The sequence below is a fragment of the Pangasianodon hypophthalmus genome, chromosome 18, assembly GCF_027358585.1.
Source record: "Pangasianodon hypophthalmus isolate fPanHyp1 chromosome 18, fPanHyp1.pri, whole genome shotgun sequence".
In the NCBI taxonomy this organism is placed as follows: Eukaryota; Metazoa; Chordata; class Actinopteri; order Siluriformes; family Pangasiidae; genus Pangasianodon; species Pangasianodon hypophthalmus.
In genome coordinates, this window is record NC_069727.1 from 2,604,789 (window position 1) to 2,632,288 (window position 27,500).

General features: G+C 42.7%; 1 protein-coding gene across 2 annotated transcripts in view; it reads left to right on the forward strand.

The window, feature by feature from the left end:
• The window catches only part of LOC113525244 (thyrotropin-releasing hormone-degrading ectoenzyme), a 55,445-nt gene that overhangs the window by 16,589 nt on the left and 11,356 nt on the right, over positions 1 to 27,500 (forward strand). For both annotated transcript variants that reach the window (XM_053241877.1, XM_034313368.2), the window contains exons 5-13: positions 1,996 to 2,150; positions 8,706 to 8,819; positions 10,310 to 10,444; positions 10,725 to 10,790; positions 12,941 to 13,006; positions 16,250 to 16,437; positions 20,377 to 20,465; positions 24,020 to 24,153; positions 24,403 to 24,458. In XM_053241877.1, coding sequence (XP_053097852.1) covers positions 1,996 to 2,150; positions 8,706 to 8,819; positions 10,310 to 10,444; positions 10,725 to 10,790; positions 12,941 to 13,006; positions 16,250 to 16,437; positions 20,377 to 20,465; positions 24,020 to 24,153; positions 24,403 to 24,458 — 1,003 coding nt within the window. The remainder of the gene's footprint in view (positions 1 to 1,995; positions 2,151 to 8,705; positions 8,820 to 10,309; positions 10,445 to 10,724; positions 10,791 to 12,940; positions 13,007 to 16,249; positions 16,438 to 20,376; positions 20,466 to 24,019; positions 24,154 to 24,402; positions 24,459 to 27,500) is intronic.

A 27,500-nucleotide genomic window follows, 5' to 3' on the forward strand; every position in this document is an offset into this window, starting at 1 on the left:
TTACACCAAACGTCACACACACACGTTTTTCTGGACGGTTTTGTCCTCCTGAGACATCACAGTGATGTGTGTTTGTGTTTCACAGCAGTGAAGGATCAGGAAGAGGACACGACCTGGAGGCTCTTTATAATTACACCACGTGTCTGAGCTGAACCACGTCTCTTCCACACACACACACACACACACAACTAAATGCAGTGAGACTGCAGAAGCTCTTTTAGCTCAAGACTGAGGACGGCTTCAGGCTTCAGCTTTTAATCATCCATTTCAGCAGCTGCGTCCAGACACCGCATCACTTCCTGTAAAAGTCCTCGTTAAGAGAAGCCCTGATCCCGTGTGACCTCCAAATCCCAGCCTGTGAGTCAGCGCCTAATGGTGTAGGGGTCATTCATCCTCAAGGGCCCTTGATTTGTAGGTGATGAAGTGTTTTAGTGCAGAAGGTGTGAACAAGGCCACTGGCTTGGCCAGGAGATTATCCTCACCATCTCTCTCTCTCTCTCTCTCTCTCTCAGAATGAAGCCTGTGTAACTCTATCTCACCCTTCATCCTTCTCTCTGTCTAAATGGACATGATGGTATTGAATGGTTAATGTACTGGCCTTATAATTCCCATATTAATATCCTCATAATCCCATTATTAATGTCCTCATAAGGCATAAGTTATTACCATCCACACCCTGCTCCACATCTACACACTTTAACTACACAACCCACTCCCACTCCCACACACACACACAAACACACACTCACACACACACACACACACACACACACACACATGCTTTTAACCTCCTGCATGTTTAATGAAGGATTTTGGACTCTGATTGGCTGATATAGTAACTGTATTCAAATGACAAAACAAATCTGAAAATGAAATTGACGCTGATTTATTACATGAAAACAAACATCTAAATGTTTGTCTGAGATTTGCTTGGCTAATTGTGAACCTTGTTTGTGTGTGTGAAATTAGATGATCATTTTTAATTGATATTTAATTGGAGCATGTAATTAAACAGCCTTCTTAAAAGACTAAACCCCAGAGTAACCCCGGCTTTGAGTCGGCCAACATCTAAAGGAAAGTGAATTATTTGTGCGATGTTGTTTGGTAAGAAGAGGGAATTTACTGTTTGATGTAAAACCTGATTCAGACGCCTGATTCAGACGCCTGTTTATCTGCGCTGCATAACTGAATTTTAAGAGATATTAAACATTTAAATATCTGTTGGTATTTTATTTGTCTTAATAATGTGAAGTGACTGAATCTGTGTCTAAAACCACAATTATTCATCATTTTCAGCTGAATACTGAATACTATACTATATTTCATAAACATAAAAAAACTGTAGTGCAGAAAAGACCTTCAAACCTGAAACATTATCTACATGTGATGAAAATGTTCTCCAGTGAGGTTTTTCTCCTTTGTTAAGGATTTGATGAATATTTACACAACTCAAAATTTCAACTGAAGCCTAAATCCTCTCCAGGACTGAAATCTGATCTCCTTACGCTCTCATATTCATAAGGATTCAGATGATTCGAGCTGGTGTGTAATGTTAAATGATTTATGTTGCGGTGTAGGTTGGACATTTTTACCCATAATTCCTCTGTGTGGCCTCTGTGTGGGAGGCAGACAGGGTTACAGAAGGAAAAGTCACTGCTACAGGATTAATTAGTGCTGCGCTCATCATGCATGGTGTGTGTGTGTGTGTACGTGAGGGTGTGTGTGTGTCCCCTCATTACCATGAATAGATATAACCTTTACTGGATGGGCAGAAACACACACATGGCTATTAATACTGATTTATCAGTGGCTCGGTTCATAGATTCTGAAGTGGCCATTGAGCTGAACTCAGCGCACACACTGCACCTCGTCTCCTCACTTAACACTGCAGTTAAACACACACTTCACACACATTTGGTGTTTTTAGTTTTGTGGTTTGTCCTTTATTATTTCTGGTCTTGACCTTGCTGTGTGTGTGTGTGTGTGCATGCGCAGATCTCCTAGCTGTGCCGAAACACCCATATGCTGCGATGGAGAACTGGGGTCTGAGTGTGTTTGTGGAGCAGAAAATCCTGCTGGATCCTGAAGTCTCATCTTTCTCCTACCAGATGGATCTCACCATGGTGGTGGTGCATGAGATCTGTCATCAGGTACACACTTACACACACACACACACACACACACACTTGTTTCACTTTGTCATAAAAGTGGAGAAACCCCTGCATTTTTCTGCTGCATTACGTTGGTAATGTATTAAAGTGAAAAGTTGGAATAAGTAAGGGTGAACAGCGGGGATAAGTGGAGTGAACAGCAGGGATAATAAGGGTGAACAGCGGGGATAAGTGGAGTGAACAGCAGGGATAAGTGAGGGTGAACAGCAGGGATATGTAAGGGTGAACGACGGAGTTAAGTTAAGGTGAAGAATAGGGATAAGTTACGGTGAACATCAGGGATAAGTGAGAGTGAACAGGGGAGATAAGTGAAGGTGAACAGCAGGGATAAGTGATGAATAGCAGGGAGAAATAATGGTAAAGGGGGGGGTAAATGAAGGAGAACATTGGGGATAGGTGAGGGTGAACAGCAGGGATAAGTGAGTGTGAACTACAGGAATAGGTGAGGGTGAACAGTGGGGATAAGTGGGAAACAGTGGAAATAACTGTATGTGAACTGCAGGGATAAGTGAGTGTGAACACCAGGGAAAATGAGGGCAAACAGTGTGGATAAGGGAGTGTGATCAGTGGGGATAAGTGAGGGTCAACAGTGAGGATAAGTGGAGTTTACAGCAGGGATAAGTGGTGTGAACAGCAGGGATAAGTGGAGTGAACAGTGAGGATAAGTGAGAGTGAACAGTGGGGATAAGTGAGAGTGAACAGCAGTGATAAGTGAGAGTGAACAGTGAGGATAAGTGAGAGTGAACAGTGAGGATAAGTGAGAGTGAACGGTGGGGATAGGTGGAGTGAACAGTGGGGATAAGTGGAGTGAACAGCAGGGAGAAGTGAGAGTGAACAGTGGGGATAAGTGGAGTGAACAGCAGAGAGAAGTGAGGGTGAACAGTGGGGATAAGTGGAGTGAACAGCAGGGAGAAGTGAGAGTGATCAGTGAGGATAAGTGAGGGTGAACAGTGAGGATAAGTGAGAGTGATCAGTGAGGATAAGTGAGGGTGAACAGTGGGGATAAGTGAGAGTGATCAGTGAGGATAAGTGAGGGTGAACAGTGGGGATAAGTGAGAGTGAACAGTGAGGATAAGTGAGGGTGAACAGTGGGGATAAGTGAGGGTGAACAGTGGGGATAAGTGAGAGTGAACAGTGAGGATAAGTGAGGGTGAACAGTGGGGATAAGTGAGAGTGACAGCAGGGAGAAGTGAGAGTGATCAGTGAGGATAAGTGAGGGTGATCAGTGAGGATAAGTGAGAGTGATCAGTGAGGATAAGTGAGGGTGAACAGTGGGGATAAGTGAGAGTGATCAGTGAGGATAAGTGAGGGTGAACAGTGGGGATAAGTGAGAGTGAACAGTGAGGATAAGTGAGGGTGAACAGTGGGGATAAGTGAGAGTGAACAGTGGGGATAAGTGAGGGTGATAAGTGGGGATAAGTGAACAGCAGGGAGAAGTGAGAGTGAACAGTGGGGATAAGTGAGAGTGAACAGTGAGGATAAGTGAGGGTGATAAGTGGGGATAAGTGAACAGCAGGGAGAAGTGAGAGTGAACAGTGAGGATAAGTGGAGTTTACAGCAGGGATAAGTGGTGTGAACAGCAGGGATAAGTGGAGTGAACAGTGAGGATAAGTGAGAGTGAACAGTGGGGATAAGTGAGAGTGAACAGCAGTGATAAGTGAGAGTGAACAGTGGGGATAAGTGGAGTGAACAGCAGGGAGAAGTGAGAGTGAACAGTGGGGATAAGTGGAGTGAACAGCAGAGAGAAGTGAGAGTGAACAGTGGGGATAAGTGGAGTGAACAGCAGGGAGAAGTGAGAGTGAACAGTGGGGATAAGTGAGAGTGAACAGTGAGGATAAGTGAGGGTGATAAGTGGGGATAAGTGAACAGCAGGGAGAAGTGAGAGTGAACAGTGGGGATAAGTGAGAGTGAACAGTGAGGATAAGTGAGAGTGACAGCAGGGATAAGTGAGAGTGATCAGTGAGGATAAGTGAGGGTGATCAGTGAGGATAAGTGAGAGTGATCAGTGAGGATAAGTGAGGGTGAACAGTGGGGATAAGTGAGAGTGATCAGTGAGGATAAGTGAGGGTGAACAGTGGGGATAAGTGAGAGTGAACAGTGGGGATAAGTAAGAGTGAACAGTGAGGATAAGTGAGGGTGAACAGTGGGGATAAGTGAGAGTGAACAGTGAGGATAAGTGAGGGTGAACAGTGGGGATAAGTGAGAGTGAACAGTGGGGATAAGTGAGGGTGAACAGTGGGGATAAGTGAGAGTGAACAGTGAGGATAAGTGAGGGTGAACAGTGGGGATAAGTGAGAGTGAACAGTGGGGATAAGTGAGGGTGAACAGGCTGTTAATAAGGATGTATTAGTTGGAAAGAGCTTCAGCACTTTCCTGATTAGCAGCACCCACACACCCACACACACTTTTCAGGCTCATAATTATTTCCCTCTCAGTGAGAGAGAGAGACTTTGAGAATCCATTCATCTTCTTCTTGGCACCCAAAGAGGGAATTAGAGAACAGGCCCTCCACCATGTTGACATATTGATTTCCTCATCTATTAAGAACACCAGAGAGAGTGAGAGAGAGTCAGAGAGAGAGACAGAGAGAGACAGGTCTTGTAGTGTAATATATTTCTCTTTGTATAAAAATGTCATTCCCAGTGACAGATTAAAATAAATATGAGTAACTCACAGAGAAGTCTGAGCACTGGACATTAAGTACTCTGTCCTCATTCTAATAACTCAGACGAGGCTGAGCTCTGGACATTAAACACTCTGTCCTCATTCTAATAACTCAGACGAGGCTGAGCTCTGGACGTTAAACACTCTGTCCTTATTCTAATAATTCACAGACGAGGCTGAGCTCTGGACATTAAACACTCTGTCCTTATTCTAATAATTCACAGACGAGGCTGAGCACTGGACGTTAAACACTCTGTCCTTATTCTAATAACTCAGACGAGGCTGAGCGCTGGACATTAAACACTCTGTCCTTATTCTAATAACTCAGACGAGGCTGAGCGCTGGACATTAAACACTCTGTCCTCATTCTAATAACTCAGACGAGGCTGAGCGCTGGACATTAAACACTCTGTCCTTATTCTAATAATTCACAGACGAGGCTGAGCGCTGGACGTTAAACACTCTGTCCTTATTCTAATAACTCAGATGAGGCTTAGCACTGGACGATAAACACTCTGTTGTCATTCTGTTTTAGTTCTAATGACTCACAGACGAGGCTTAGCACTGAAAGGCCATAAATCTCCTTTCTACCACATCACAGCTGAATTGATTACTACTGGGGCCAAACGGTGAGTGGAGTTTTACCCATCAGCCCCGTGGAGGCGAGGTCCAGCCGCTGCTCCCAATAAGCCTCACATTGTGGTGTAATAACTCAGCAGATTGCTGCTCAATTTGCTCAGTACACACACACACACACAGCCTCAGTCCCTGTTAATAACTCTAAAGTCTGCAAGAGAAACTCGCCAGTGTTTATTTGTTTTTCTCCATTTAGCCGTTTAAGCGTTAATTTATATCTGTTATTGGGGGCAGAGGCTGAGATTGGATTTGCTTTATTATCATTAATGACGTCTCGAGTCGGATTCTGTCTTTTCTGATACAAGGATACAATCTGAAACAATGATACAGTCTGATTCAGTTATGCAACTAACACAGTCTTATATAGTCTGATACACCAATACAGTCTGATACAGTCTGATTCAGCAATGGTGGCAAGGAAAAACTCCCTGAGATGAAGAAACCTTGAGGAAGAAACCTTGAGAGGAACCAGACTCAACTGGTTTTATCTGGGTGACACCAAATAGTGTGATTTAAAAAAAAATTTCCCTCTATAACTGTACTATACTATGTACTATAAAGTCAAAAAATGCAATTGTGTAACCAGGAACTTGTGAGCTTATAAGCAACTTATGAATATGAGCATCAGAGTTATTTCTGATATTTTTGATTCAATATTGTTTTAACATGAAGTGTATTTTGTTGAAGTTACTAACTGTTCAATGATTGAGACTTGAGTGCAAAACTGTTCATAGCAATTATAGTCCTAAGCCTATCTTTATGGTTTCTAAGTGGCACTATCCACAGTAACCTCGTTAATCTTTAGGCTGTCTGTGTGGGGCCATCCTCAGCAACAGCAAGTGGTTTTTCGGTGATAAAATCTCCAACCAGAAGTAGGGCATCAGGGTGGGATCAGGCAGGTCCAGAGAGCAGAAGGAGTCAGGATCAATAGTATCTTAGGAGTAGCATGTGTAGCTCGACAGAGATAGACTGAGAGAGAGAGAGATTAATAAGTATGCTCACTGTCAGGTAATGGTTAAAGAAATTGTACATTGCGTGCAGAGTGAAAGCAGGGTCTCCGGCAAGACTAGCCATGACAGCATCACTAAAAGAGAGAGCCAGAAGGTAACACAGACCAGAGGGTGCCCTGGGACATAAATTGGCCAGCCACTCCACCATCAACAAACCTGACTGAGAGTGGTGTGGAGACAGCATCCAAACATCCAAGTTCACCACAACACTCTATGCCTGTGAACCCTCCAGATCTGCTCCTTTACCTAAGAAAAAACTATTCACAAAAGGCTTGACTAAACAAATATGTTTTCAGCCTAGACTTAAAAACACAGACTGTGTCTGAGTCCTGAATACTAATTGGAAGGCTGTTCCATAACTCTGGGGCTTTTTAAGAGAAAGCTCTTCCCCCGCTGTAACCTTAACTGTTCGAGGTACCAACAAAGAGCCTGCACTTTTTGATCAAAGTAGGCGTGACAGATCATGAAAGACCTGAAGTTCACTCAGGTACTGTGGCCTGAGATCATTCAGTGCTTTATAGGTCAAAAAGTAGTATTTTATAATCAATGCAAAATTTGAATGCTACAGTCTGGTGCAGTCTTATACAGTATAATACAGTGATACAGTCCGATACAGTGTCAGTCTGATACTGAGATCTACAGAGTGACACTGGTCTGTGTGTGGAACTTTGTGAGTTCTCTCTCTTCTTTCTCAGATAGTGTATCTGCTCCAAACCTCTTCTCTCATATTTAACCTGACACACTGGGTTTTAAAGTATAATTGGCCGATTTCTTGAAGCTCCTCTGTGTTTTAGACTTTGTAGTCAGGGAAGCAAAACCAACCTGCCGACTATGCCGAAGAGCAACTTGTCAGAAATCCACCTGCATGCAGCGAAGTGTGTGTTTTTATGACAACATTGACAACATCGGATCTCATCAAACCATCACGGATCAGCCGTGTTTCTCCTAACGAGATGTTTTAGCAAAGCCACCGTCTGCCTCTCTGTCACACCGAACCCTGAATGAGATCCTGTGATGAGCTCTCACTGCTAATCAGCTCTCTGTTTTTCCTCATTATTACTGACACATAATAAAAGTGATACATGATAGAAAGCATCATTTAGACTCACTGTAATATCCAGATGGAGTAAATCCACAACAGAGGGACAAATTTCTCTCTCCAAGTCCATTTACACTCAGTTTGGCCGAGTGCCTGCATGTGAAGTAGAATAAAAAAGAGAAATTAGCTGTGTGTGTGTGTTTGCGTGTGTGTGTTTGTGTGTGTGTGTGTGTGCGTGTCAGTGTAGGTTATTGTTTGGTTATTAATCATCGCTCTAAAAGCTCCATCTGGCGAAGCTGCTTTTCTCCTGAAACAGATTTCAGGTGATTTTGTTTAAAAGTAATGATCATAAATGTGCAGAGGATTTCTGATTAAACACTAAAGCTGTGAAAATTATTTCTAATACACATCCAAAAAGCATCAATTAAACAAAACAAAAGTTTTTGTGCTGCTTTCTGTTCTGAAATTAAAAAAAGAAAAGAAAAAAAAAAACAAGACACACACATATCCACATAGGTTACACTAATCAGAATATTTTAGGATTATATGAATGCTGAATATTATAACTGATGTGAAATATGAACGTGTAATACAAGTGTTAGATGTATAATGGATTTAAACATTTCCACACTTGAAGCCTTATTAAACATCTTTAGAGCTTCATTAGATTAAAGAGGATTAAAGATGACAATCAGTTCCATGAAAATATGCTGGAAATGTATTGAGTTTGAGAATGTGCTAGAATATTGTTTAAAATGGACTTGTTTAGAGGAATCTTTGGAGGTTTCTTGGTTTTGTCTCATGTTCCTTGGTGTTCTTATAAGTTCCTACGTTATCCAAGTGTCAACTGCTTTGTTATATTCTGTTCTTTTAATAAAGCACTTCATTTTTGAGTACTTCTGTGTTTTTCAGGCATTACAGCATAGAAGAAAGAAAAAAAGACAATTGTAGACTATATTATAAAAGAATTTGTTTATGTAGTTATGACAAAATGTAACACTAAATCTTTCTAAAATTGAACTAAACATGAATAAATTCGAATGATTCATGATGATCATCATTTTTTTTTTAAATAGAATGTATTTATTGCCTAGCTCTAACATCAGTACAGCATTAACAGTAAAATACTGAACTTTTTTCTGTGTGTGTGTGTGTGTGTGTGTGTGTGCGCGCGTGTGTGTGTAGTGGTTAGGAGACCTGGTCACTCCAGTGTGGTGGGATGACGTGTGGATTAAAGAGGGATTTGCTCATTACTTCGAGTACGTGGGGAGCGACTTCCTCTTCCCAAAATGGAACATGGTGAGTGACGTCCTTTCATTTATTTTGCATCATCAGCATTTTATACTGATCTAAACATCACCGGTTACACTTTTATACACAGCTGGACTGATTAAATACAAATATATAATAACTTTTACCCTCAACACTCTAAAGTAAATGAGTGGAATCACACAGTCTCAGGCAGAAATGTGACACTGAGGTTCTAGTATCACACACACACACACACACACACACACACACACACATAGGACAGGACAGAAACACAGCAGTGTGTAGGACATTCTCCTTAATGCAGTAACGATGTGGAGGATGAACGCGCTCGAGTGCTCATGGTGTGATTGTGGACTTTACTGAGTGCAGATTCAGCAGAGTTTCTCTCTTTCTCCTGCACTGATTGAGGAAGCAGACGCGACTCGCTGGAGCTGCACGTGTTCACAAACTCGTCCCTGATAGTTTTTGTCTCTTTGCTGCTGCTGGACGGTGTTACGAGACCGTTGGGGTGGAGGGTGTCAGATGGACGGGTTTGATATCGTCTTTATGGAGGAAGGAGAGCTGAGAGAGTGGAAATGAAATGGTGTTGGAGGTTTACACTGTGATGAGAGCTGGTATGGGCCAGATGGAAGCTCTTCTAATGGCACTCATTTTACAGCCCACTTACGTGACTCCTGTGAGAAGAGATTGTGGCTGAACAGCTGCTTTCTCTCTCTCCCTCTCTCTCTCTCTCTCTCTCTCTCTTTCTCTCTCTCTCTCTCTCTCTCTCTCTCTCTCTCTTTCTCTCTCTCTCTCTCTGTATTTCTCTTTCTTTACAAGCACTGTGTGCTTGTGTTTGTTTTAGTTTCCTGTTCTGGTTGTGTCCTCCACTCTGTCCTTTCATTGATTGGTTACCCTATTGTGTTCACCTGTTTCATGTTTTTAAACATCACTGAGAGAATCAGATCTCCTCCTGATGTCTAAAATGCCTGGCCTCTCCTGGACTCTCCTGTGAAATTATTCATCTTTCACACATTTGTGCGTGGAATCTCACATTTTATAATAAATCACTAATTTTCTCTGTGTGATAAATAACAAATCTGTTTCACAGAATAATAATAACGATCATTTTAGACGTGGAGGACGAAACTTTTCTGATTTTTCACAGAGAAACAGGAAAAACGTTCATTCTGAGATGGTCATTAAGTGATGTTTAAATTTCCCATTACACGGTCGCTGTATATAAGAGGAACTGTAGCATAGACATAATTTCACCGTAAGTAATGACACCCTACATTAACTCTCCCGTTTCTGTTAGTAATAGAAAGTGGATGATGCGTAACGTGTGTGTCATCTGTTCACTCCAAAACCATTTCACTCATGTTTTCTATCATTATAACACTTATGAAAATGGTGAGTGATCATTCAAGAAAAATGTTCCATTTCTGAATCTTACAGAGCGAGACATCAGGTTTCATCACAGAATAATTCACTGTGTGTGTGTGTGTGTGTGTGTGTCTGTGTGTGTGTGTGTCCAGAAACAGAGGTTCCTGACTGACGTTCTTCATGAAGTCATGCTGCTGGACGGTATGGCGACGTCTCATCCCATCTCAGAGGAGCTTTTCCAAGTCACTGACATCCACCGAGTTTTCGACTGGATCTCCTACAAAAAGGTTGTGCTTTCTCCTGCATGTTCCTCAACGACACACAAACCCCCCTGAACATGTCAGTGTCACTGCCGTACTGGTAATAAACCACCATCCGAATCATATCTGCTCAGTGGTGCTGCCTTTCCACTGATGGAGGGGGTGCCAATACTTTTACTGAGTGATAGATGGGCTACAGTCAGGGTGACCTGTATTCTATTAGATTTCTTTACAGGGTCAGTTTGAAAAATAATCTCATTTAGACAATTACCTTCTTATTTGTGTGTGTGTGTGTGTGTGTGTGCAGGGAGCTGCACTGATTCGCATGTTGGCCAACGTCATGGGACAAACTGCGTTTCAGAGAGGCATCAATGTGAGTGAACCAAAATCAGACTGTATCTCTTTCTGTATTTCTGTCTGTCTGTATTTCTGTCTGTCTGTATTTCTGTCTGTCTCTCTGTCTTTATTTCTGTCTGTCTCTCTGTCTGTCTGTATTTCTGTCTGTCTTTCTGTCTGTCTCTCTGTCTTTATTTCTGTCTGTCTGTCTGTCTGTCTTTATTTCTGTCTTTCTGTCTGTCTGTCTCTCTGTTTGTCTCTCTCTCTCTCCCTCTCTCTATCTCTCTCTGGCTCTCTCTATTTCTGTCTCATTTATTTTCTCTCTGCCTTTCTTTCTCTCTCCCTATATCTATCTATATCTCTCTCTATCTCTTTCTGTCTCACTGTTTTTTCTCTGTTTTTCTTGCTCTCTGTCTCTCTCTGTCTCTCTCTCTCTCTCTCTCTCTCTCTCTCTGTGTCATATTTGAATTTTACTCCCGTTTTATGCCCTAACACACTTCCACTCCAGATGTGTGGCAGATGTTTTCTCTCGGTTCTCATTAACAGCTCTTTATTTTCTAGAAGCTTCAGTAGAAGAGTCTCATTAATGCCTGTGAGCTGCAGTTATTAATTATACATTGTGTTTAATCATCATGGTTATTAAACTGCAGTGTTTAACTCACCTGTCATTTCTCACTTTCTCGTGTTCGTCTCTCTCTCACTCGTTCGTCTCGTCGTCTCACTTTCAGATGATTTCAGCTTCGTGATTATGTTTTGGCACTGAGTGAAATCCTCCAGCCTAATCCATAAACACTACCTGAGTGACGGCACAGTGTGGTGTGTGTATGTGTGATTGAGTGTGTTTGTTTGTGTTTGTGTGTGTGAGTGTGTGTGTGTGTGTGAGTGACCTTGGTGTGAGCTGTGTCTAAAGGCAGACAGGTTTATTTTGTCCTCCTGAAATCAGTGCAGTGAAAATAATGAAAAGCCGCTTTGGCAGCCTGACCAGGGCCGAGTCTGGACCTGATGGTCATTCAGCCTCAGGGCAACGGTCAGACAATGAGAGAGACGGAGAAAGAGAGAGAGAGAGAGAGAGATTCAGCAGACCAGAACAGAGCTTGTCAGTCAGTAATCTGCTGCATCTCCACACATATTTCCCAGAGTGCTGGTTTTTGGAGCTGGGGCTTGACCTCAGGGTGACAGGGCACGGTGTCGATGCTCCTCCGTCTGGCTTCACTGATACACACACACACACACACACACACCCCACTGATAGAGCAGGAGCGATTAAACACACTGCTCATGGACCACCTGGCCTGTACAGTTCATTAGGCTGTGACACCTGGTAGGTGGGAGGGAGGAATGAGGACAGGAGAGGAAAGCTTCTGAGAGAACACTTTTCCTGAAAAACATAAATCACCGTTTCTAAGTTCAATAATATTCACACACAGCATCTCCTCTGTCGTCGTTCTGTCCGTGGTCGAGGTCTCTGGAGCTGTCTGCGTCTGCTCTCTCTCGCCTCTCACTGCAACACAGAGGCTTTCATTCCTTTAATTAAAACTGACAGCATGTCTAATATAACATCATATAAATGTCCTGGATGGAAATCAGCAGCAGTGAGTGAAGGAGCTAAAGTGCCTGAAACATTTACACTCATATTTACTCTTCAAGGTGAATGTGTTAGATTAGATACGCAGGCAGATTTGCAGGAAGACACCGATAGGGAACTTATTACACAAGATTAATGTTCCTTTTTCATTTATATAAACTCTTTCTGCTGTGTTTCTCTCCCTCTGTTTTTTCTAAGTGTGTTTGTAGAAAGTAAATCATTTGTTTTTCTTTCTCATTCATTTTTCAAACTGTGAAACTTTGATTTCATTATTGTTTATTGTGTCCATCTGCATTTTCTCTCGTCCTTCACCACACTCACTGATGCTGAAACACTTTCACACTGAATGTCTGACTTCTTTAAATATCATCACGAGCCTCTAATTTTCTCCTTATTGTCCATCTTGAAGCTTCAGCCAATCAAACCCCAACATCTGCCACACTGGATTTACACTCGCTGTGCTGAATCGAAATGAGAAGCGATAACTATCTCACTGCAGGGTGTTTTTCCCTCCATTCTCCTGAATGTGCTTTATATCTCCGTCTGCTGCTGAATGAACAGATGCAAGAAGTTACCAGTTTTCCTCACTGCCTGTTTTACAGGATTATTTAGTGACGCACGAGTACGGAAACACGGCAAGGGACGACTTGTGGAACTCATTTTCACAGGTGAGATTCATACTATAAGAGTGTGTGTGTGTGTGTGTGTGCTTTAAGCCCAGGACCTGTAAAGTCATGACACACACTAATAGGAGAGAGAGAGAGAGAATGTGTGTGCAGAAATGATTGATTCTCCTCACGCTTCTGCAGAAGGCTGGTGTGCTTGCAGGTGAGCAGCAAGGAGCTTAGTATCCACTGTGTAACTACACACACACACATACACAGTACTCTGAGAATTCATTCCCATTACCAACTTGAACCTCCATCAAAAATCTGAAAATAAAATAAAAAATCATATCATAGCAGACAATTTAAGATTTTTTTCTTTTTTAAAGACTGACAGCTGAAGTGAATGGAGGCAGGAAGAGTCCATTTATTAAGAGAGACATCTATGAAATGGAATCAGTCACGTTGCTCTGAGATTCCTGTGAGACCCGATGCTGCAGTTTGGATTAATACAGGTGTCTGTGCCCTTCTGCTTCCCCGTGCAATATCAGCTGGATGTGTTTCAGTGCTGGACACACAATGTCCAATCTCAGAATGTCCATCTTTAACACCTCCAGCTTTATCACCTCCATGCAGTCACAACACATCCAATATCAGAATAGCCTAAATGCATTTAGCTTTAACTCATCCAGTCTAATCATGTCTAGTTCTGTCACATCATGTCCAGCCACAAAAGGTCCAGCCTTAACACATCCAGCTTCAACACATCTAGCTTCAACACATCCTGTTTCAGCATGTTCAGCTTCAACACATCCAGCTTCAACACATCCTGTTTCAGCATGTTCAGCTTCAACACATCCAGCTTCAACACATCCTGTTTCAGCATGTCCAGCTTCAACACAGCCAGCTTCAGTATGTCCAACTTCAGCATGTCCAGCTTCAACACATCCAGCTTCAAACATCCAGCTTCAACACAGCCAGCTTCAGCATGTCCAGCTTCAACACAGCCAGCTTCAGCATGTCCAGCTTCAACACAGCCAGCTTCAGTATGTCCAACTTCAGCATGTCCAGCTTCAACACAGCCAGCTTCAGTATGTCCAACTTCAGCATGTCCAGCTTCAACACAGCCAGCTTCAGTATGTCCAACTTCAGCATGTCCAGCTTCAACACAGCCAGCTTCAGCATGTCCAGCTTCAACACATCCAGCTTCAACACATCCAGCTTCAACACATCCTGTTTCAGCATGTCCAGCTTCAACACATCCTGTTTCAGCATGTCCAGCTTCAATAGATCCAGCTTCAGGATGTCCTGCTTCAGTAGATCCAGCTTTAACAAATCCAGCTTCAATGGATCCAGCTCCAGCATGTCCAGCTTCTACACATCCAGCTTTAACACAGCCAGCCTCAACACATTTACCCTCACCACATCCAGGATCAACACATCCAGCTTCAGCATGTCCAGCTTCAACACATTCACCCTCACCATATCCAGGCTCAACATGTCCAGCTTTAACACATTCAGCTTTAACATGTCCAGCTTCATCACGCCTAGCTTCAAAGCATCCAGCTTCAACACATCCATCTTCAGTAAGTCCAGGTTCAACATATCCAGCCTCATCATGTCCAGCTTTAACACATTCAGCTTCAACACATCTAGCTTCAAAGCATCCGGCTTTCTGAAAAATGACCTGAATTATGGATAAATATCAAATCCACCTCTTTTTGCCTGAAGTTCAAAATTAATTTTTTTTTGTCAAGCAGAGAAAATCTTGTCAGGTAGTCAAGCTTTTAACAGTCTGGAAAGTCAGACAATGACTCTCAGCATTAGCCTCGCTAATCTGGTGAAAAATGTCTTCTTAATGAGATTACCTACCACAAGGGAAGTGTGAGATTCATTTACTGAAACCGCAGGATACTGGAGAGCCGTTAGCATCTTTTATAAGACAGCGATATGAAATCACTGTTGTGCTGGAACTGTTTAAAAGATTGTTTAAAATAAATTAGATACCCTTGACCTCAGGTCTTCTTAGCTTACTGTGTGTTCACTATATTGAGGAATTGAGCAGCAATAAAACCCCAGATAAACCATCATCTAATGAATATTTATACACACTGCATAGTTTATTCACAAAATCCACTTTAAAACAATAATCTGCACAAAGCCTTTAGTCATATCCACAAGCCAGCTCTAAGCTCCACTACAAATGATCTGAAAATCATTGTTAAGGTGAAGCTGCTGTACTCGCTTTTCTCTCCATCTGTGACTGAGAGGATCTGCAGCTGCTACTTGCCACATTAAACAAAGCGGGACACATGGACGGGTGAGACAGCTGCATTTTGAGCTCTTTTCTCAGGTGCCCGAGTCTCAGTTACAGACGATCCACATGAAGCACTGAGTCTCTTCTTGGCCGTGTGACTCTCACCATCTGTCTCCACTTCTCTCTCACTTCTCCTCTTATTATTTACTCCTTCAGTAAGTCTTTTTTCACCGTCTGAGCTGCACCTTCACATTTCCTTTGGATGACGGACATCTCCGTGATTCACTGATCTGCTCGAGTCGAAGTTTTCAGTATGAGAGTAACTGTCAGTGTGCTTTAATACCTCACAGCACTGCAGCATTGATGTTATTACTGCAGAGCCTCCATACACTTCCTGTCACATCAAATCTGTAAGAGTACGAGGAGTGTAGCGTGATTTAGCAGAGTGACGTGAACATTATAAAATCCTCTTAAGAATTATTATTAACAACCTGTTACTCAAACGTGAGTCTTGTTTCTTTATTGACTTGATTGTATCTTCAGTATTGTGAATTACACATAGAACCTGTGTGTAATTTCTCTGTAGGGACGTGGGATCAGGTGACCTTCACCCATATTATTCATTATAATGTAACAGGATGTAAAAGAATAAACTAATAATCCTCCATCAGCCTCATAAGCCTGATTCACATGGGAGAAAGTAGGAGTGTCATCTTTGGTAATTATTCCTGACACTGACAATTAACAGCAGCGTTGAGTTTATAGTCCTGTGTGAATAATTACTGAGCAGAAAATGCCCACTTTTATTAAATCACTGATGTTATCATATTGTGTGAATGCAGCTTCTGGAATTATTACTCCCATATGAGAATTATTAGTGATAATAGGTGTAAGAGGTGTCCAGGACAGGTGGAGTGTTAGACTGAAACACTGATGAAGACATGCCTGTGATGTCAGTAATAATTTCTGGTGTCTATAGACACTATAGCCATGTGAACAGGACGTTATTGAGAGAACCTTGGGCCTCACTGTGCTGTTCCGGGTTCCAGGCCCTGCAGAGGGAAGGGAAGGACATCAGCATAAAGGAGGTGATGGACGGCTGGACTCTGCAGATGGGCTACCCCGTGGTCACCATCAGCAAGCACGAGAGCCTGGAGAACACTGTCACCATCAGCCAGGAGCACTTCCTCTATGACACGGACGCCAAGATCCACCACCGTCAGCTTTTTAACAAAAGGTACCATCCAGTCCAGATACAATCCTGTGGTGTGTGTCAAACGGGAATGGACTTGCCTGATGCAGACACATTAGCGTTAGCTTTAGCCCTCATTAATGATCTCATGAATAATTCAGCAGGTCCTTAGAAAGTCTTTAGGTCTTGTGTAAGCCCAAATGCTGGCAGCAGACCGTAACACACTCTGAATATTAATGTGATGGAGTCTGTGTGTTGTCTAAGAAATCAACCAGAGAAACTCTTTATAACACGAATGCACTTTTCACAATTCTAATTCACTCAGGTTCAGAATTTGAAATATTTAAATGAATGTTTTTTGATTTAATGTTAGAACTGAAGTGTGCTGATGGCCAGTTGAGGTTTTGGCATCCTGTGTTATATTGTTTCTCCTTTTGGCCTTGAAGTTTCATTCTCTCATGGCTTTCCTGTGGTGGTCCTCTTTAACATATTAAAGACCGTTCCACTGGGTGAAATCATCCACATGATTACAGATGTTTCTTGCACCATAGTTATGTGCTGGATCTCACTGTGCTGGACTCGTCTCTCACCGTGCTGGACTTGTCGCTTACTGTGCTGGATCTATTCTCACTGTGTTAGCCTCGTCTCTCACCGTGCTGGACTTGTCGCTTACTGTGCTGGATCTTGTCTCTAGCTGTGCTGGATCTTGTCTGTCAGTGTGCTGGGCTTATCAGTTATTGTGCTGGATCTCATCTCTCACTGTTCTGAATCTCGTTTCTCACTGTGCTGGATGTCGTCTCTCGTCTATGGAAGATATCATCTCAGTGTGCTGGGTTACGTCTCTCTGTGCCGAATCTCGTCTCTTGCTGTGGAGGATCTCATCTCTCACTGTGCTGGATCTCATTTCTCATTGTCCTGGATCTCATCTCTCACTGTGCTGGATCTCATCTCTCATTGTCCTGGATCTCATTTCTCACTGTGCTGGATCTCATCTCCCATTGTCCTGGATCTCATCTCCCATTGTCCTGGATCTCATCTCTCATTGTCCTGGATCTCATCTCTCACTGTGCAGGATCTCATTTCTCATCGTAATGGTTGTCATCTCTCACTGTGGAGGATGTCATCTCTCACTGTGCTGGATCTCATTTCTCATTGTCCCGGATGTCATCTCTCACTGTGCTGGATCTCATTTCTCATTGTCCCGGATGTCATCTCTCACTGTGCTGGATCTCATCTCTCACTGTGGAGGATCTCATCTCTCACTGTGCTGGATCTCATCTCTCATTGTCCTGGATCTCATCTCTCCTCGTCCTGGACCTCGTCTCTCACTGTGGAGGATCTCATTTCTCATCATCCTGGGTGTCATCTCTCACTGTGTTGGATCTCGTCTCTCACTGTGCAGGATCTCATCTCTTCTTGTCCTGGACCTCGTCTCTCACTGTGCTGGATCTCGTGTCTCATTGTCCTGGATCTCATCTCTCCTTGTCCTGGACCTCTTCTCTCACTGTGCTAAATGTCCTCTCTCTCTGTGCTTACACACACATTACACACATGGAGTGTGTGTCCATGGAGTGTGTGTTCATGTGTTATGGAGCATGTCAGTGTGTTAACAGTGGTAGCTTAGTGCTTACAAAGTTGGACTACTGATTGGAAGGTTGTGAGTTCAAATACCAGCACCACGTTCACCCTTGACTGCTCAGTTGTATAAATGAAAAAAAAAAAAACGTAAGCTGCTCTGGATAAGGGCATCTGCCAAATGCCGTAAATGCTGGATCTCATCTCCTGAGTATGATGTATCTGGTTTCTCACAGTGCTAGATCTTGTCTCCTCACCCCCTGGATGAGTTGATGCAATGTCTCTGAATGGTCCTGAGGAACCTGTGCTCAGCTGCAGTGATTCACACATACGATGTTCCTGTGTTTTTTTCATCATTAGCAATTTCTCTTCAGACTTGTCCAAGTTTTACTTTTGTTTTTCTGTCTCTCTCCTCTGAAGGTGCAGCTGCTGCTGGGGTTTTTTGTTTGTTTTGTTTTGTGTTTTTTGCTGCTCTCGGCTTTTTCTGCTGGCCTCACGAGGAAGGATTCAAGTCCATAATCAGTGTTTTATTACTGAATGGCAGCAGTAGTCTCTCTCTCTCACACACACACACAGACACGCACACACATGGAGGAGTGTAATAATGGGGTTAATATCTAGTGTTGCCCATTCATACATGACAACAGTTAGCAACGTGTGTTAAGAGTGTAGATGCATTAGTGTTTGAATGAAGTGTAAGGAGTCATAACAATGTCAAAAAAGGAAATCAATTTCATATTTAAATTTTATTTGTCTCGATTTTCCATGAAGTGTTGTTGAACACACCCAACTCTATGAGCAGCGCTAATACAATATCATTAAAGACTGTATATAAGGCTGCTTTATAAATATAGCGAGTGTGTTAAGGTGGTATGGGTGGTCATGCTGGATCTCCTGCAGCCTCCCTGTGGACCTCATTATCCTCCAAACTCTTCTGTTAGAGAGAGAGAATGGAAAAGAGCTTACAGTGAGAGAGAGAGAGAGAGAGAGAGAGAGAGAGAGAGACAAAAAATCTTAGCAAAAATGTGAAGTTCTTGAACAGCTGATGATACTAGTTTGTTACTAGTTATTATATGTGACTGTAGGGTTCTTTTTTTGAACACCAGATAACCACAGGAGTGGGGAGAATCACCTGGATACCACACATGCCTTCAACAAAGTCATGAAGTGAATGTATGATATAGTATTTGATGGAAATTCCATTGTTACATGGAACCTTCTTGCTAAGTTCCTGCTGGATCTGTGCTGGTTGCCAACCTTGGCAATTATCTCATGTTCAGAACCAGAGTTGGAACCATAACTAGCATTCTGTTTCACTCTTCCTAACCAGCTAAGCTGGTGAGAATCACCTGGATAACCTATTCCACAATTCACCTTAGGACTGAATGGAATGAGGTGCACTCATGCTGTTGGAGAACATGGAGAAGGTACATAGTGAAGCCCAAGCAGCAGCAGTGGGTGATATGACTTTGGACATAAACCCAGGGTTCAATCACAAGGTCACTCCAGACTCACGCAAGGCAAGCTTAGCACCAAAATATACAGTTCTTCTATACATGACTGAACCAATTGCATATACTAGAAGGATGACATCAAAGACCTGCCAGCCTGTGAACAGCGGAGAGTGTAGAAGCTGAAGAAGGAATCGAAGCAGGAGTGCTGTCTATCAAAATGAGGAAGTTAGTGGAAAAAACTGAGCTCCAAGCCCAAAATATTGTGAGCAATCTGGCTAACATAGTAGGGTAGTCATGAGAAGTGCTCAACAGCTAACAACTCATAGCTAGACAGCTCTGGAGTGATACATAACAAAGGAATCCAACTCCAAGTTTTCTGAATGGCTCAAAAAAGTACAAAATAAAAGTGTGAAATATGTAGGTCTGTGCTTCTGTTAGAGTAGAAGTGGACGCTGTGATCAGGTGTGAAGGACGGCATCAGTTCCTGATCTCTTTGCCCAAACATAAAACACACCGTGAGAAACAGTGAATTATCTATCTGTAAAGTCACAAACACACTGACGAGCTGCTTAAAGGGGCAAAATCGAATTTCGATCAATTGTTTGAGGTCAAATTTGACCAGCTCCAGTGTAATACACACAGATTGTGGACTGATCACTGGAACTCAGTAGAGAAAAAAATGCTGCAGGGGTTTTTATTGTGCTGTAATGATGTTGATGACTCACTGCTGGTTCTTTGTTTCTGAGAGTGTGTGAGTGTGTGTTGGCAGACAGCAGAACATGAGTGCCTGATTGATGCCGTGTGTGTGTGTGTGTGTGTGTGTGTGTGTCTGCACTCCATCACTCTCAATTTCTTCTCTCGAAAATTTTTACCTCTGTTATTCTGAATAAAAATGTCTTTTCTTTTTGTTTTAATTCTCTCCTCCTGTGTGTGTGTGTGTGTGTGTGTGTGTCAGTTTGCAGTGGCAGATCCCGCTGAACCTGGCATTGGGAAATTTCAGTCACATGTCCTCTGAGTCTCTCATCTGGATCTCTAATAAAACAGGTAGAAGCTCTAACATACGCGCACACACACACACACACACACACACACACACACACACACACACACACACACACACAAACGTGTCATGGTTATCTTTTTAATCCCATTCGGCTCCTCTGAGAGTGGAGAGACAGGTAAATTATGGTTTCTCTGAGAGATGCTGCTTCACTGATGATTCACAGCTAAAAGCCATCATTTGGCAGCAGTTCCACTGGAAGACACTGAATTCAATTTAAGCAGCAACGTTCTCACTGAAGTTCCTGCTGAAAAGGTTCCTTCCTGTGTCTCCATGGAACCGAGTCCCCAGATTGTCCACTAACCGACTCTGAATCCTGTCTCTTCTCTCTGACAGCAGACAGTGAGCTGGGAACAGAGACAGTTAAAGCTGAAAGTAAGCAGACAGACAACGGCTCCATTTCTGAGCTTTATTTCTCATCTCTGGAGCTCTGTGGATCTCTGGAGATGCTGAATGATTCTTTAGTGTGAAGCTCTGAAGTTCTGTGGATCTCAGGAGATGCTGAATGAGTCTTTATTGTTAAGCTGTGAAGCTCTGTGGATCTCTGGAGATGCTGAACAAGACTTTAGTGTGAAGCTCTATGGATCTCTGGAGATGCTGTGATGTGCATTATTGTGAAGCTCTGTAGATCTCTGGAGATGCCAAGTGATTCATTATTGTTAAGCTCTGTGGATCTCTGGAGATGCTGAATGGGTCTTTAGTGTGAAGGTCTGTAGATCTCTGGAGATGCTGAATGGGTCTTTAGTGTGAAGCTCTGTAGATCTCTGGAGATGCTGAATGAGTATTTAGTGTGAAGCTCTGAAGCTCTGTAGATCTCTGGAGATGCTGAATGATTCATTATAGTGAAGCTCTGTAGATCTCTGGAGATGCTGAATGGGTCTTTCGTGTGAAGCTCTGTAGATCTCTGGAGATGCTGAATGAGTCTCTAGAGTGAAGCTCTGTGGATCTCTGGAGATGCTGAATGAGTCTTTAGAGTGAAGCTCTGTAGATCTCTGGAGATGCTGAATGATTCATTATAGTGAAGCTCTGTAGATCTCTGGAGATGCTGAATGATTCATTATAGTGAAGCTCTGTGGATCTCTGGAGATGCTGAATGGATCTTTAGAGTGACACATTGAAGCTCTGTAGATCTCTGGAGATGCTAAATGATTCATTAGTGTGAAGCTCTGTAGATCTCTGGAGATGCTGAATGGATCTTTAGAGTGATGCACTGAAGCTCTGTAGATCTCTGGAGATGCTGAATGAGTATTTAGAGTGACACTCTGAAGCTCTGTAGATCTCTGGAGATGCTGAATGATTCATTATAGTGAAGCTCTGTAGATCTCTGGAGATGCTGAATGGATCTTTAGAGTGACACGTTGAAGCTCTGTAGATCTCTGGAGATGCTAAATGATTCATTAGTGTGAAGCTCTGTGGATCTCTGGAGATGCTGAATGGGTCTTTAGTGTGAAGCTCTGTAGATCTCTGGAGATGCTGAATGAGTATTTAGAGTGAAGCTCTGAAGCTCTGTAGATCTCTGGAGATGCTGAATGGATCTGTAGAGTGATGCACTGAAGCTCTGTAGATCTCTGGAGATGCTGAATGAGTATTTAGAGTGACACTCTGAAGCTCTGTAGATCTCTGGAGATGCTGTATGGGTCTTTAGAGTGAAGCACTGAAGCTCTGTAGATCTCTGGAGATGCTAAATGATTCATTAGTGTGAAGCTCTGTAGATCTCTGGAGATGCTGAATGGATCTTTAGAGTGATGCACTGAAGCTCTGTAGATCTCTGGAGATGCTGAATGAGTATTTAGAGTGACACTCTGAAGCTCTGTAGATCTCTGGAGATGCTGTATGGGTCTTTAGAGTGAAGCACTGAAGCTCTGTAGATCTCTGGAGATGCTGAATGAGTATTTAGAGTGAAGCTCTGAAGCTCTGTAGATCTCTGGAGATGCTGAATGAGTATTTAGAGTGAAGCACTGAAGCTCTGTAGATCTCTGGAGATGCTGAATGAGTATTTAGAGTGAAGCTCTGAAGCTTTCGAGACGTGCGTGTATCACGGCTGTAAAGCGCAGTGACAGCTGTGATGCAATATGATGGTGTACGAGTGTAATCACTCACACGGGTTATACACACTGAGCTTGAAGGGAATTAAATGAAGTGTCCTTTTAGAACACAACAAATGGACAGTTTCCCTCATCACACAGTTCCTGTAGGAGAGCACGCCTGCTCTCAGCATTGATCTGTTCAGGAAGTGAAGAAGAAAGATGAAGATGGTGATGAAGGTTAGCATAAATGACGCTGTTGTTTATCAAAAAAGTGCTTGAATATAAATAAAGTGTATCATTGTCTCTCAGTCAGTTCAGTTACGGACATTTTATCTGTCATTCCCTGAGGCGTGTGTGTGTGTGTGTATGGGTGGGTGGGTATGATTAAATTTAAACATTCTCTTCCTGCTCTTTCTCCTCGTTTATTTATAGATGGAGTGATGCAGAAGGACTGATGAAGTGATTGAACCTAAACATTCTCTCCTCACTTCTTCTCCTTGTTTATTTATAGAGTGATGGAATGATGGCGTGATAAGAAGGAGGAGTGATGGAGTGACTGATTGATGGAATGATTGAATTTAAACATTCTCTCCTCGCATATATAAAAGTGATGGAGTGAGGCTAATGGAATGATGAAGTAATGTAGAAGAACAAGTGATGGGGTGATAAGGTGATGGAAAGGAATGAGTGATGACAAAGAAGAGTGGTCCAATGATGGAGTGATGCAGAGGAATGAGTGATGGAATGAGAGTAGAGGAATGAGTGATGGAGTGAGAGTGATAGAATGATGGAATGATGTAGTGGAATGAGTGATGTAGAGGAATGAGTTATGGAGTGATGTAGTAATGGAGTGATGTAGTAATGGAGTGATGTAGTAATGGAGCGAAGAGAAAATCTAAACATTCTCTCCTCATTCCTTCACTTTGTTTATCTATTGAGCACTGGAGTGACTGAGTGATGAGAAAAATTGAGTGATGTAGAGAAAGGAAAAGGGAAAAGAAGAGTGATGCAATGAGGGAGTGATACAGAAGAATTAGTGATGGAGTGAGAGTGATGGAATGATGGAGAGTGATGGAGTTATGAAGAGGAGTGAGTGGTGGAGTGATGAGAAGGACAAGTGATGGATTGATGGAGAGGAAGGATTGATGGAGTGAGAGTAATGGAATGATGGAGTGATGTAGAGGAACGAGTGATGGAGTGATGAGAAGGACAAGTGATGGAGTGATGTAGAGGAATGAGTGATGGAGTGATGTCGAGGAATGAGTGATGGAGTGATGTAGAGGAATGAATAATGTAGAGGAATGGGTGATGGAGTGATGTAGAGGAATGAGTCATGTCGAGGAATGAGTGATGGAGTGATGTAGAGGAATGAGTGATGGAGTGATGTAGAGGAATGAGTGATGGAGTGATGTCGAGGAATGAGTGATGGAGTGATGTAGTAATGGAGTGATGTAATGATGGAGCGATTGAAACTAAACATTCTCTTACTCTTTCTCCTCTTTTATTTATAGAGACGCACCGAGTGGGACGTATAGGCGAGGAGACGTGGTTGCTAGGCAACATCAATCAGACGGGCTACTTCAGGGTGAACTACGACCTCCACAACTGGAGACTCCTGATCCAGCAGCTGATGCTCAACCCCACAGTACGCAGCTCCTCTTTTCCCTCTCCTTCTCTTCCTCATTTGTGTGTAAATCCAGCTGCTGCTCTCCTTCACCCTCACTGCTCACTTTCACTTCTCATAAACCTCCTGTCTCATCTCTATCTGCTTCTCTCTCTCTCCGTTTCATTCTTCCTCCATTCATTCCTCCTGTCCTGCCTGTCCTGTGTCCTGTACCACCCTCTCTTACTGATGAACCTGTGTGTGTGTGTGTGTGTGTGTGTGACACTGCAGATCATCTCTGTGGGGAATCGTGCTGGTCTGGTGGACGACGTCTTCAGCCTGGCCAGGTGGGTTTAGTGAGGACCTTCTCACACTCTGTGCAGTCTCAGTGAGTGGAAAGCAGCTTCAGGACTGATGGACGCTGCTCTGCTCCTTCCCCCGAGCCTCCAGCCTGAGGGGAGGAGTGAAGAAAAACACACACTGACGCTCATGTGGAAACGAGGCCCGGGGCCAAGCTGCAGCTCCACACGGTGCTGAAAGAGAAAAAGAGAAACAGAGAGAAAGAGACGAATGGAGGAGTGCAGGGATGCTTTACTCTGTTCTGGTCTCTTGATCTCTCTATTTCAGTGAGAGCATCCTGCATAGTTCAGTCTTTAGCTCCGCCCACCAGCTGACTGTCTGTGACAAAGAGAGATATTAAGCAACGAGTGATGGAGGGATGGAGAGGGGCAAGTGCTGGAGTGAGGAGAGGGATGAGTGATGCAGTGATGGCATGATGGAGATGGATGTGTGATGAAGGGATGGTGTGATAGAGAGGGAAGAGTTATGGAGTGTTGGAGAGGGAAGAGTGATGGATGGATGAAGAGCGACAGTGATGGATTGATAGAGTGAAGGAGAGGAACGAGTGGTGGAGAAATGGAGTGATGGAATAATAGAAAACTGTATGAAGTTTTGCTAATGCTAATATACTTTCCTGAAATAATTCTGAAATCATTAGCAAGCTAAACTGATCTGATTTTTTTCACTTTCGACTCTCTCTCTCTCTCTCTCTCTCTCTCTTTCTCTCTCTCTGTGTCTCTCTGTCTTCTTCTCTCTATTTATTTTTTGAATGATTTTTGTGTAGGAAAAGCAAAACAGCATTAGAGTTCCTCCTTTAACCAAATTAGCCATGTAGTAGCCTTATTCACACTGGATTAGTTTTATCTGGGAATTACTGTGAATTTAATCCTGTCTGAAAAAGTCATAATTCTGAAGGAAATTATCGTCTGTAATTCTCCAAACACACAGAGCTTCCTCAATAATAATAATAATAATAATAATAATAACAATAATAATAATAATAATAATAATAATAACAATAATAATAATAATAATGATCCTGTTCAAATTACATCAATAAAACAAACCTCCTCTGATCCAAACGAATCCTGCTCAAACAGTGTTTATGCGCTGGACTGAACCATTTCCCTCTCTACAGGGGTGTTTTGTAAATGTAAATTTCAGTCTCTCAGCCTATTTATTCTACTAACGCGAGTTTATTTAATGAAGAGAAAACGTATAATTAGAGATTGAAACACACCGCTGTGACCCTCCCGCCCCGAACCACACCTTCTCTAAACCTCACTGCTCATAGACTTTAATTCTCCAGAGCATCATTAATCCCTTCAGGAGCAGCAACTGTCCTCTCTTTCACACCTCCACCTTCCTCCTTCCTACCTAACGAGTGCAGGACATGAGGAAGCAGTTCATATAAAGGAAGTGAAAGACGAACACTACGGTGTGTGAGTGTGTTTGAAAGAGGTAACGAGGCTGAGGCTGAGGTTGAGGAACTGTATCAGAGGGACAGAAGTGATGTTGAGTCTCCTGTGGAGTTGAAGAAGAAAACTGAATCTGTGAAAACATTCCTGCTGTTAAGTAAGTTGTGTAGTTTATTCGTATGCTAAAGGCACCATCATGTTTACTGACGACATTTTTCCCATTTCGCCAGCGCTTTTCCACTTCCTGCCAACAAACAAACGGCAGAAGCGGCCAGATGTGTTTTTCTTCACCACTCTGCAGCTCAGCTCCAGCGTAAATCATTCAGAAATGGAGAGCCTCGTACACCGCTGTGTGTGTCATGCTGGGACAGATAGCAGTTTAACATGTGCACACACACACACACACACACACAGTGGTGGTGTTGTGTAAAACAGACACCAGGCCACAGCTCCTCCCCGACTTTAATCATTCAATCGACTGAATAGAGAAGAACAGCGAACCCTGGATAGATTCCAATCACACAGAGCTGAGCACTGAACCCTGAGGAACTCCTCTCCTTCAGAACAAAGCCTCCATTTCATTCCCTCCTCATTTTATTTATTTATACTCTTATAAGGCAAAAGAATAAAAGCTGAGAATAAACCTTTAAGCGTGAGGTTGTAGGAGGTCGTTGTTCGGATCTCTCGGCTTGTTTTGCTGGTTTATTCCGTTGCAGAAGAAGATTAATCCGTCTCTTTGCTGTGTTTGGAGGGAATATTACCAGTGTGTGTTATTAAAGCTCTCAGCTGCACCTCTCCTCATGTTTAATGCTGGTTATGGACTTGACATGATGTGTGTGTGAGTGTGAATATTCAGACGAGCCCGTTGTTGTTGTTGTTGTTCATCACACACTCATGTACTTTTGTGTAAATTAAATGTGATAATGAAAAGTTGCAGGTATGAATCACAGTAGAAGCCCCTCGAGCGTGAGCACCTGATTAAATACTTCTGCAGCTCCGGGGAAATTTCCTCCCACTTCAGTAACGACGTTTAACACAATTTCATTTAATTAATTTTATGCTTCAGTGAGGAGGAGAACACTTGCTGTCAGTTCGGCTTTGTTGTGTGTTTTAGATCAGATTTTAACATTTCTGTGATGAGTTTATCTTCACGGGTGCGTGTGTGTGTGTGTGTGTGTGTTTAACAGAAACAGGTTTGAGGAGTTTATTAGATTCGCTTTAGTGAACAACGAGGATTCTTTTGTCATTTACGCTCACTCTGATGACACGACTTAATGAACGTCTTCAAACTCTGCAAATCTTTAATGAGGAAATAATTACAAGGCAATTCAGGAGTTAATGATTCTTTATTCAGGAAGTCAGGAGCTCAGTTCAAATGATTTTTAATGCGTTACACACACGCAAACTCACACACGTACACACACTTCCTCACGTTGGTCTCACCAGGTACGAAAGGTAAATAATTCAGAAATGATTGGACGAACAGATAGAAACATTAGAAATCCAGCTCAGGGTCAGAGATTGTGCCTCCTTGTGCTGAAAGCTGCACAAAATCCTGTTAAAGTTTAATATGTTTCTGCATTTCAATGATTTTTTTTACTCCTCTGAGACCTGAAACATTTTCATTTTCCC